We start from the raw sequence: 11,849 nt of genomic DNA, 5'->3' as shown, positions 1-11,849 counted from the left end.
GGACCGTGTTTGAATGCTAGATGCGTGCAGGCTGCTGGAATGCAAACCAAGTGTAGGCCGTGAGCTTTCCTTGGCTAGACGTTGCAGCTGGATGAAGGAAAATGTTGGTCATGCAGCCCTCCAAAACGTGGATTTTCATTTGTGAAACCCCCTCCTTGCTCAAGTTGGATGTGGTCTGCATGTGCTTGTGAACCTTTCCAAGATAAACTAAAATTAATGGACCGCGATATTCCAACAACGTATTTTTAACACTATTTTGACAACGCCACGTGTCGGCACCTGATTGGTTTGTTTGAAAAATAATTTTTTTTTAAAACCTATGACCGTAACCCTTATTTTGAGTGAAAATCCTAAAATAGCCCTTTCTCTGTTCCATTGGAAACGAAGGTCCGTTCTCTTGAGAGGTCGAAGGTCGCGTTTCGTGCCGCTGCACTTTGTTCCGTTTGCGTGGTGTTGTCTCCGTCCAGTTTCGTCTCCTGTTATCGTGCTGAATGGCAAGTTCCGGTGACGATTGTCCGACGACGAAGGTAAGTGGTTTTCCATTCCATGTCGTAGCTTGGTTATTGGGGTTGGTCATCTCGTAGCATGCTTATTTGGTTTGGGTTAAGGTTTGGGGTTGGTATCCTTGTGTTGTGGTTCTTGGGTTATTAGGTTTGGTTCTTTTGATGATTTTATTTTGTTTTTTGCAGTTGAGTGTTCGTCACTCTTTTTCGACAAAGTATATATGTACTTTGAACGAACGATTGACAGACGAGCATCGGTCATTGATTGCGAGGACTCCATTTGCGTGGTTTTTAGATGTCAATGTGAATGTTAAAGTAGGTAGAAATATATTGAGTGAGTTATTGGGTAAGTGGGACGACTGTAGTAGTGGTTTTTTAGTTGGGAATAAAGTTTTGAATATAAATGAAAATGATATTTATTTAGGGTTGGGATTGAGTACAGATGGTGCAAATATTAACTTAAAGGAAGAGCTGGGCAATACTGAATGTGTGAAGTACATAGGCAAAGGAACAAAGGAATTGAATTCGATATACAAAATTCTAATGCGAAAACAGAAGAAAAAGATACCTTGTTCTCATTTTTGTAGCCTTTACCTCCTTGTAGGGATAAGTGAGATTTTATTTCCAAAACGTAGCGGGAAAGTGTTTCCCGTAATGTTTAATCTTGTTGACAACTTAGGTGGTTTGGGTAGTTATTGTTGGGGTAGTGTAGTTTATCGTTTTCTGTTACGTAGTTTGTGCAAAGCTTCAGAAGGCTTGAAGAAAGGCAAAGGTATTTCAAACGTTTACGTTGATGGTTGTGTTTACATGCTGCAGGTAATTAATAGTATTTGATGTAATTACTTTAATTGTTTTTTGATTTAAGTTTCTTACAAGTTAAGATGATTAATTTGTCTTAGGTATGGTTTTTTGAGCTCTTTGTTCCACCAAAAGGTCCTATTGAGAAATTTCCATGAATATTGTATTGGATGAATATAAGTGTTGGAGACAAGTTTGTAAAACGGTGTATGGAGACAGGTTTGGTAAGTTGTTTGTTATCGGAAGTTTTGTTATGTTTTCATATATTGACAAAAGTTGTGTAATCTGTAATGTGTTGTTAAATTTCAGGTTGTTGACGATGTTTATGGTGGTCCTTCAACGAAGGATAAGGAGGAATACAGACCAACACCTAAAAGAAAGGATGCTAAACCAAGAGGAAAGAAGAAACAAAAAAGAATTCGAAGAGAAACTTTTATGCGTGCGTTAGAGGAACAAGAATTTCTAATTGAAGAACTTAAAAGGAGGGTTGCAACTTTGGAGGCACAATTGGCTGAAGAGAAGGCAAGAAGGCAAAATAAAGATGATGTTGGACAAAGTGTGCCTCGTACAGAACCATCCGTGAACACTGGTTTTGTTTCCCCTACTGACATTGTCGGAAATGAACAACCTTTGAAGACGTATGTTAGGGTTGGATCACGAAGGCGTTACAAGGGAAGAGCATTTAGGACTCCATACACCAGAACCATAGTGCTTAGAATAAAAAATGAGTGATATGTGTATTTAGTTGATGGAAAATGTTATTTGGAAAGTAATGATAATTGTAAGCATTGTAAATAGATTAAGAAAACAATGTTTAATGTATCCGATTTAGTTCAATGAAATAAAATTTGAGTTTTGGTTTGATTTGGTGTCATATTTTATTTATTCAATACCATTGTTATTATGAGTAGTGGGTTTGTGGATTTTAGAAAATGGTAATTTATTTTGTCTCGAAAGTTGCAGGCTTGTTTGTAAGATGTTGGTGTTTGAGTGGTCATTTTGGGTAACATGGGTAAACAGGGGTCAGCACTGGCAAAAAATCTGACTTTTAGTCAGTTCTGCACCTGTCTGAGGCTGGTCCAGGTTTTTCAGTGGTGGGAGAGCGTGGTTGGTGATGTGATGTGAGTCCAGGGAGTGTGGGGTGACCCCTCATGAGTTGGAGGAGCAACCTCTGCAAGGGATGAGTGAGGGTGCTCAAAATAGGGTGTGGTAATCGTTTACAGCATCCCTGTAAACGATTACCCGAGAGGAAATGTGATTTTGTACAGAAAGTCCAACACAGGTACTCAGTCAGGTGAACTGGGGTCACCATTGGGCAAAAATATGACTTTTAGGCTGTTCTGCACATGTCTGAGGCTGGTCCAGGTGTTTGAGTGCTTGGATAGGGTGGTTTGTGTTGTGATGTGAGTCCAGGGAGTGTGGGGTGACCCCTCATGAGTTGGAGGAGCAACCTCTGCAAGGGATGAGTGAGGGTGCTCAAAATAGGGTGTGGTAATCGTTTACAGCATCCCTGTAAACGATTACCCGAGAGGAAATGTGATTTTGTACAGAAAGTCCAACACAGGTACTCAGTCAGGTGAACTGGGGTCACCATTGGGCAAAAATATGACTTTTAGGCTGTTCTGCACCTGTCTGAGGCTGGTCCAGGTGTTTGAGTGCTTGGATAGGGTGGTTTGTGTTGTGATGTGAGTCCAGGGAGTGTGGGGTGACCCCTCATGAGTTGGAGGAGCAAGGTCTGCAAGGGATGAGTGAGGGTGCTCAAAATAGGGTGTGGTAATCATTTACAGCATCCCTGTAAACGATTACCCGAGAGGAAATGTGACTTTGTACAGAAAGTCCAACACAGGTACTCAGTCAGGTGAACTGGGGTCAGCAGTGGGCAAAAATCTGACTTTTAGTCAGTTCTGCATTTGTCTGAGGCTGGTCCATGTGTTTGAGTGGTAGGATAGGGTGGTTGGTGATGTGATGTGAGTCCAGGGAGTGTGGGGTGACCCCTCATGAGTTGGAGGAGCAACCTCTGCAAGGGATGAGTGAGGGTGCTCAAAATAGGGTGTGGTAATCGTTTACAGCATCCCTGTAAACGATTGCCCGAGAGGAAATGGGATTTTGTACAGAAATTCCAACACAGGTACTCAGTCAGGTGAACTGGGGTCACCAGTGGGTAAAAATCTGACTTTTAGTCAGTTTTGCACCTGTCTGAGGCTGGTCCATGTGTTTGAGTGCTGGGATAGGGTGCTTTGTGTTGTCATGTGAGTCCAGGGAGTGTGGGGTGACCCCTCATGAGTTGGAGGAGCAACCTCTGCAAGGGATGAGTGAGGGTGCTCAAAATAGGGTGTGGTAATCGTTTACAGCATCCCTGTAAACGATTACCCGAGACAAATGTGGATTTTGTACAGAAAGTCCAACACAGGTACTCAGTCAGGTGAACTGGGGTCAGCAGTGGGCAAAAATCTGACTTTTAGTCAGTTCTGCACCTGTCTGAGGCTGGTCCATGTGTTTGAGTGCTGGGATAGGGTGGTTGGTGATGTAATGTGAGTCCAGGGAGTGTGGGGTGACCCCTCATGAGTTGGAGGAGCAACCTCTGCAAGGGATGAGTGAGGGTACTCAAAATAGGGTGTGGTAATCGTTTACAGCATCCTTGTAAACGATTACCCGAGAGGAAATGTGACTTTGTACAGAAAGTCCAACACAGGTACTCAGTCAGGTGAACTGGGGTCACCAGTGGGCAAAAAATCTGACTTTTAGTCAGTTCTGCACCTGTCTGAGGCTGGTCCAGGTGTTTGAGTGTTGGGATAGGGTGGTTTGTGTTCTGATGTGAGTCCAGGGAGTGTGGGGTGACCCCTCATGAGTTGGAGGAGCAAGGTCTGCAAGGGATGAGTGAGGGTGCTCAAAAATGGGTGTGGTAATCGTTTACAGCATCCCTGTAAACGATTACCCGAGAGGAAATTTGATTTTGTACAGAAAGCCCAACACAGGTACTCAGTCAGGTGAACTTGGGTCACCATTGGAAATAAAAACTGACTTTTAGGCAATTGTTATTAAGTGGTATTGGTTAGTGGTATTGGTGTTTTACTTACAACTGCGATGCTATTAAGTGTATCATAAATTGAACATTACATAATAAATGTCGAGATTTGAGGAACCATTTTCAAAGTAAACAACTTCATTAAATTAAATACTTGAAATGATCAAAGCAGGAACTGTGGTACATAGTTCTTTAAAATGAAGTAAATAAAGCCTAAACAACCTATTCTAAGTTTGAGGATTGTTTCCAGAAGCACTTTGCAAGTGTTGCAGTTGTTGTTCAATGTTCCCAACGTGCGATTGCAACGCATCAAACCTTGTAGTGATGACCATGTCCATGTTTCCAAATCTTGTTTCAAGGGCATCAAATCGAGTTTCAAAGGCATCAAATCTTGTAGCAACAAAGGTTTGAAGTTGTTCTATGCGGTTGATGACATTATTTAGTGTTGTAGATGAACTGCCTTGTTCATCATCTTGTCCTTCTTCATGTTCAGCTTGTTGTAAGGGGGGATGGGGGGAGTTGCCTTTGGGAACCCATTCTCCTTCATCATTTTGCATATAACCAAATGATGCTACAACTTCACAACCAATTTTTTGCTTCAACTTCAGTTCTGAAATGGGATGACTTTCAGTAGGCACTTGAAAGTGTTCCATGAAGATGGTTATCAAATGTGGATATGGCAACTTTGCGTTCTCCCTTAATGCTCTTTTCATCTTATATCTAATAAGATGTCCCCAGTTAATGTGAATGGAATTGAAAAATGCCCATAGCAGCATAATATCCTCTTCGGATGCCTGACCAATATTGGTTGCACGAGGAATTAATACTCTAGTCAGAACGTAATGAAGTATCCTTGGTTGAACCTTCATTTGCCCCGCTAGTATTCTAGATTGTATTGCTGCATCATCTCTACACACTAGTTGCCTTGCAGTCACAGAATCGTATTGTTCTTTCCACTCATCTACAACTTTTCCTTCGTAACAAACACCATCAGATGGGAGATGAGTCAGTTGTTGAAAAAGATTAGGGCTCACCCTAATTTTGACACCTTTAACCTCGCTTCGAATAACCCCAGTATCCGATATTGACATGTTGCTGTAGAACACTCTGACTAATTATGGGTGGTAATGTCTTCTTAAAGACACAAATTCAGTCAGCCCAGCTTCGTGTAATATGTCATAGAAGTGAAAATTTTTTCCTTCAAAGTATTCGACCTCTAGATACTTACTTTCCAAAATGTCCCGATTTACAAAATGTTGGGCATATTTCTCCTGTTGCTCATCCGACGAGAAGAGATCATTGGTAGGCGTTGGAGGGGATGACGATGGTGACGGGGTTGGACTCCGGCGGCGGCGACGTCCACCAACGGAAGAAGATGCCTTTTGTTTCTTCGTTCCACGATCACCCATTGTATTTCGTTTAGGGTTTTGCACTAAGAGAACTGAGGTTTTCAAAACGAATTTGAGGAAGGACGTGTTTTGAGCGGTTATGTACACGATTGGAAGTTAGACATGTTATGCAGTGGGCTTATTTGGTTTAATTAAGTACCCACAGTAATCGATTACCATATCGTCGTAATCGATTACAATCAAAACTTCTGGTATGGTCATATGCATCACAAACATTAAATAAAGGGATTTCATGGAGGACCATTTGAAATTACAAAAGCAGATAAAAACTAACAAAAGAAGCAGCAAAGAAGTAGTATATATCAGTTCATGTTGTTATCGAAATTGTTATGTACAGCTGACAACAATGACAAAAATCCAAAATGACCCATTTCGGTATCTTTTGATAGTTGGATAGTGTCGGGTTGAAATTCTTCACGGTGATCACAGTCAACAACATTAGTTGGTCTTTCTTCCTGAAACAATACAACTACTAAGTTAAACATAATTGAAACACAAAAAAGTATTTAATAAATATTTTGACCGTAAATAATGACTCACGCATTGTTCGGTGGGTGGTGTTGAAGTGTTTGTGAATGAAGTTGACTTTCTTCTTTTAGTTTTTTTCTCAACAGTGGACTTCAACCTATTTGTGCGTGGACGTCCTTTTCGCTTAACAGTTGCAGGACTGTGTACAAGGATATAAGATGTTCCAACTGCACTAAGTGGTTTTGACGTGGATGCACCAGTATCGTATCTTAGTTGGCCTGCATCACTGATGATGTTATTTGTCATGGAAGAACTGAACCCAAATTTTGTACCCAAAGAATGAAGTTCTTTTTCCAATTCAGTACTAGCTTCCTCAGACTCACATGCAACTTCAGCAATTTCATAAAAACGTTTGCACAACAGTTTGTATCTTTGCATGCGTGGTTCATTTGTGGAATTATTATAGGATGCTGTTATTAGTGTGTGTCTTCTTCGAATGTTTTTGCTCCAGCGCCTCAAAATGTATTGTGAGGGAACACTGTAAACATCTTCTTGACCAAATACCAAGAGGGAATGGCGACATATAATTCCTCTAAACTCAAAGAGTTGGCAAGAGCAAGTGGTTGTCTGTGTGATGGGATCAAATTCAACTTTGTAAAATTTATCTGGTACACGATTACCCTCCCACATTCGTTCCTCTTTAACAGTGTAAGTGTTCCACAAGTCCTCCTTTAAGGTGTCTTTGATGAAACAATTCATCCTTGAACGGAATTCAGTTTGGACCTCCTCAAACTTTGCATGTGTGTATTCCACTTGAAATTGTCTCTCAATTGGTGACTGAGAACCACACCCTATTTTGAGCACCCTCACTCATCCCTTGCAGAGGTTGCTCCTCCAACTCATGAGGGGTCACCCCACACTCCCTGGACTCACATCACATCACCAACCACCCTATCCAAGCACTCAAACACATGGACCAGCCTCAGACAGGTGCAGAACTGACTAAAAGTCAGATTTTTGCCCACTGGTGACCCCAGTTCACTTGACTGAGTACTTGTGTTGGACTTTCTGTACAAAATCCACATTTGTCTCGGGTAATCGTTTACAGGGATGCTGTAAACGATTACCACACCCTATTTTGAGCACCCTCACTCATCCCTTGCAGAGGTTGCTCCTCCAACTCATGAGGGGTCACCCCACACTCCCTGGACTCACATCACAACACAAACCACCCTATCCAAGCACTCAAACACCTGGACCAGCCTCAGACAGGTGCAGAACTGACTAAAAGTCATATTTTTTAACAATGGTGACCCCAGTTCACCAGACTGAGTACCTGTGTTGGACTTTCTGTACAAAATCACATTTCCTCTCGGGTAATCGTTTACAGGGATGCTATTGTTGGAACAATCGGTACCGTTATAGAGTCGCACAGCGGAATTAAAAACTTGAAAGAGAGTGGAAAGCGTGTTCGATCACAATTAAAATTAATTTGGTCCTTTTAGTAAAAATAATTTTCTTTGAGAAAATTTATCAAACAGTTGATATACGTAAAATAAAATGAGTGCAGGGAATAAGAAGAACAACACAGAATTTTTATCCTGGTTCGAATCAAAAGATTCTACGTCCAGTCGTTAATCACTATAAATAGTGATTAACCTTTTTCACTAAAAATGGTTTAACAGATTACAACAAATAGTTAATAAAGCAGATAAATAAACCTTCCTTCGACGAACGAACCGGAAGAAGAACACTCTGCCAACTCGAAGAGAACCGCTCCGACTATCGACAAACGAAACGCGAGCTTCTCCTATTCACGAGACCAGGCAGAGCACCTTGCTAACTCGAAGAGAGCTTGCTCCGACAATCGACACACGAAACGCGAGCCTCTCCTGTTCACGAGACCAAGCAAGGGAACTTGAACTATAGCTTCTGAGAACTTCCTCTGACAAACAGTATTCTGCTAGAGCTTCTGTTCAACAACATTTTTTTTTTTATTTCTCCAAATCAAAATATATAGCCAAGTACACTGAATGCCAAAGGTTAGCTCCCAACTGCCATGAATAATCGATTATTGTAAGTGATAATCGATTATTCAAGTCCGTTACAGGGTTTTCAAAATGTGATAATCGATTATATGAAGAGATAATCGATTATTCCTGTATGACTTTGTGATAATCGATTATTGCCATTCCATAATCGATTATTGCAGTTAAAAATGCAAGTTTACAAGGTTTACAAGAATTTCCTACTACATTTAATTTCTACAAATTGCTTTTAACTAATTCTAATATCTTCTTCAACTAAAACTTCTTGTAGCATCATCAAAACAAATTTCTTCAAGATTTACCAATACTCCTTATTGGTAACAATCTCCCCCTTTTTGATGATGATCAAAAATTCAATTTTAAAAGCAAGTTTGGCTTACCTGCAAAACATACAAGCTAACAAACAACAACAAGGTTAGCAATACCTGTAATAATTTATACTTCTCCCCTTGTATTATTCTTCTCCCCCTTTTTGATCAGAAGCAAAAAGATCGGATGTTGAAGGCTCCCCCTAAATATGATCTCCCCCTCAATTAATCAAAGGATGCATATAATCAAGAGATCATTTTATTTATGAAAATAAATATTACATTATAAGAAGAATGGACAAACTAGCCGTTTATGGTCGTTTATAGCCGTTATGGGATGCTCCAACGACTCTATTTTTGAACATGTCAGCGTGATAATCGATTATGGCTTGTGATAATCGATTATCAGTTCAATAATTACTGCCCAGAATTGCATGATAATCGATTATGCATAATGATAATCGATTATCTGCTCAAGATTTTCCAGAATTGATTTTAATGCATGAATAATCGATTATGACTTGATGATAATCGATTATGAAGCGTTAAGTTTACGAAAAATGCAAAAATTTGCATAGATTTTGATTCTAAGATATGTCTAACACTCCAACCTCTCTTCTAAGTTCATAAAGTAAAGATACCCCCTTAAATATGCAATTCAAATTTAACTTTTAGCATACTCAATTAACCCACGAAATCAACAACCATTTTTCAAACAATTAAGATATCAATGATTAAGCAACCAATTTATAAACTAAAATGAATGCAACAGTAGCTTAAATGGAAATTATCACAGCTGCTACAGGTTTGATATGAAAGCATTTCAGCTAGCACAATCAGTTCAAAAAACTAACTTTGACAACACAATTTACAACTTTCAAAACAACAGCTATGATTCATGCACTCTCATATCCCAATCTGTTCAACCCAATGAATTCAACTCTGCATATAAAACAACATATATAAAAATTAAAACATCAATATGCAGTAATCAGATTTAATTCAATAACATTGTTTATCTTGGTTCAATGGATTTTATCCATGAAATATTGGCAAACCAGAATTTAAAACTGGAAAATTGACTCAAACAAGGAAATGTAGTTTTGACAACTGCTTTTAAAGACTATTCTACAGTGATTTTCACAGTTTGTAATCAAGCTTTATGTGGAGCAAATCATAGCTCATATGGCATGCATATAAATAGATCTCCACAGAAAACATCTTTGAAACGGAAATGCCAATTCAATCATCAAATAACTTAATTATCTAAAAATGCCAATGAAAATCTATCAACCAACTCATTTAAATGAATATAACAATAATCAAATAATGGAAAATTAGAAAGATAACCAGAACAAAGTGCAATAACACAGTTCAAACAACACTTAGCTCAATCACATGGAGTTCGAACCAAGGCTTTGAATGCCATTTGATGGATTCACTTCCTGCTCTTAGATCATTATTTCCGAAAGCATAATACCATGGATCTCTCCTCTCTTTTTGAGAACTTAACCTGCAAAACCATCCAAGAGAGGTTTGGTGCCCATAATCTCATTTGGGTCCTCAGGGTTAGAGACAAATTACTTTATAATGGGAATCCAAGCACATTTTCCATCAGGAACATCAAAATGTTTGATACTACATTTATTTGAAGTATGTCCTTTTTTCATACAATAGAAGCAACAAACACCATGCAGTTTGGTTTTTACAGTTGTTCCTTTTTCAACCCAAACTCTACGAGTTCTCTTAACTTTAGACTTTTTATGATGCACTTCTTTATTTCTAACATTGCTCCTTCTAAAAACATGTGAGACAGACTTGGTTGCTTTAGAAAGTAAATTTTCAAGTATGTCAATGTTAAACATATGACTTTTACAAGATAAACACTCAACAGGTTTTTCATTTGAATTAGATTCAGACAATTTTGTTTCAAGATTACTAACTTTGTTTCTTAATATGACTTCCTCATCTAATGCATTTTCATATTTCCATTTCAATTCTTTAAATTCCTTTTTCATATTTTTATAAGCAGCATTCAATGTTTCAGATTCATCAAGTAATTCAAGAAACGCCTTTTGTAAATCAAATTCATTAGATTCATAGCTAGAATTACTTACTTGGCTTCCAGCATCATCAAAATTAGCTGTCAAACACAAGTTTATTTCTTCAACAGAATCACTTGAACTAGAGGTGGTTGATGCATTATCCTTCGAGGCAATGTGAACCTTCTTCTTCTTGTGAATTTTCTTTTCTTTTCTTTCTTTACTTCTTTTGTTGCTTGAACAGTCAGCTTTCAGATGGCCTCTTTCACCACATCCATAACATTTGAAGCTTGAAGAGGAACCTTGATAGTCCTTCTTTTCCTTCAAGATTTTGCTTTCAGATGATTTATCGTTGGCCATCAAGCATAGATTTTCTTGCTCATTAGAATCGCTTGAGCTTGAGGAGTTTAATGTAGACCATGAGTTCGAACAAGTCAACTTAGCCACATTCAATACTTCATCATGAGTGACTCTTAAAAATTTCCACATTTCCTGAGCACTTTTATAAACAGATACTTTGAAAAAATCATCAATGGTTAGTGCAGATAAAATTATATTCCGAGCCTTAATATCAAACTGAGCTCGTCTATTTTCTTTGGCAGTCCAATTAAAATAAGGTTTTTCAGTCTCTACACCATCAACAGTATTCATAGGAATATAAGGGCCATTTTGTACAGCTTCCCAGATACCTCTATCAACAGACCCCATAAAAATCTCCATTCTCACTTTCCAAAAAGCATAGTTATCACCAGTAAACAATGGAGGTCTGTTAATGGAAGCACCCTCAGCATATACATGGTTTTGATTGTGACCGGCCATTTTCGCAAATTTTGAAAAACTATCAAAGCAAGCTCTGATACCAATTGTTGGAACAATCGGTACCGTTATAGAGTCGCACAGCGGAATTAAAAACTTGAAAGAGAGTGGAAAGCGTGTTCGATCACAATTAAAATTAATTTGGTCCTTTTAGTAAAAATAATTTTCTTTGAGAAAATTTATCAAACAGTTGATATACGTAAAATAAAATGAGTGCAGGGAATAAGAAGAACAACACAGAATTTTTATCCTGGTTCGAATCAAAAGATTCTACGTCCAGTCGTTAATCACTATAAATAGTGATTAACCTTTTTCACTAAAAATGGTTTAACAGATTACAACAAATAGTTAATAAAGCAGATAAATAAACCTTCCTTCGACGAACGAACCGGAAGAAGAACACTCTGCCAACTCGAAGAGAACCGCTCCGAC

At 38.7% G+C, this 11,849-nt stretch overlaps 3 protein-coding genes across 3 annotated transcripts; 2 read left to right on the top strand and 1 right to left on the bottom strand.

Moving 5' to 3' along the window:
* Positions 1–238: 238 nt before the first annotated feature.
* On the top strand, positions 239–1,399 carry LOC128194361 (uncharacterized). The gene is made up of 2 exons (XM_052869888.1): positions 239–527; positions 690–1,399. The coding sequence occupies exons 1-2, from the start codon at positions 492–494 to the stop codon at positions 1,335–1,337; spliced, it is 684 nt and encodes a 227-aa protein (XP_052725848.1). The 5' UTR covers positions 239–491; the 3' UTR covers positions 1,338–1,399.
* A 3-nt stretch (positions 1,400–1,402) lies between these two features.
* Positions 1,403–2,121, top strand: LOC108327137 (uncharacterized). The gene is made up of 2 exons (XM_017560877.2): positions 1,403–1,525; positions 1,611–2,121. The coding sequence occupies exons 1-2, from the start codon at positions 1,472–1,474 to the stop codon at positions 2,031–2,033; spliced, it is 477 nt and encodes a 158-aa protein (XP_017416366.2). The 5' UTR covers positions 1,403–1,471; the 3' UTR covers positions 2,034–2,121.
* Positions 2,122–6,037: 3,916 nt separating this feature from the next.
* LOC128195004 (protein FAR1-RELATED SEQUENCE 1-like) lies at positions 6,038–6,962 on the bottom strand. The gene is made up of 2 exons (XM_052871760.1): positions 6,276–6,962; positions 6,038–6,190 (listed from the first exon to the last, which is right to left on the bottom strand). Exons 1-2 carry the CDS (start codon positions 6,960–6,962, stop codon positions 6,038–6,040), a joined length of 840 nt encoding a protein of 279 aa, XP_052727720.1.
* Positions 6,963–11,849: the final 4,887 nt, after the last annotated feature.

The sequence above is a fragment of the Vigna angularis genome, chromosome 1 (genome assembly GCF_016808095.1).
Source record: "Vigna angularis cultivar LongXiaoDou No.4 chromosome 1, ASM1680809v1, whole genome shotgun sequence".
Classification (NCBI taxonomy): domain Eukaryota; kingdom Viridiplantae; phylum Streptophyta; class Magnoliopsida; order Fabales; family Fabaceae; genus Vigna; species Vigna angularis.
Note: the sequence above shows the minus strand (reverse complement) of the source record. Positions and strands in the feature narration are given on the sequence as shown.

What these genes read in the sequence shown, in the direction of transcription:
- LOC128194361 (XM_052869888.1), top strand. Translation starts at nt 492, where the DNA reads ATGGCAAGTTCCGGTGACGATTGTCCGACGACGAAG. An exon ending in ACGATTGTCCGACGACGAAG is followed by an intron (nt 528 to 689) that starts GTAAGTGGTTTT and finishes TGTTTTTTGCAG; the next exon opens with TTGAGTGTTCGTCACTCTTT.
- LOC108327137 (XM_017560877.2), top strand. Translation starts at nt 1,472, where the DNA reads ATGAATATAAGTGTTGGAGACAAGTTTGTAAAACGGTGTATGGAGACA. An exon ending in GGTGTATGGAGACAGGTTTG is followed by an intron (nt 1,526 to 1,610) that starts GTAAGTTGTTTG and finishes GTTAAATTTCAG; the next exon opens with GTTGTTGACGATGTTTATGG.
- LOC128195004 (XM_052871760.1), bottom strand. Translation starts at nt 6,962, where the DNA reads ATGAATTGTTTCATCAAAGACACCTTAAAGGAGGACTTGTGGAACACT. An exon ending in CACCACCCACCGAACAATGC is followed by an intron (nt 6,191 to 6,275) that starts GTGAGTCATTAT and finishes GTATTGTTTCAG; the next exon opens with GAAGAAAGACCAACTAATGT.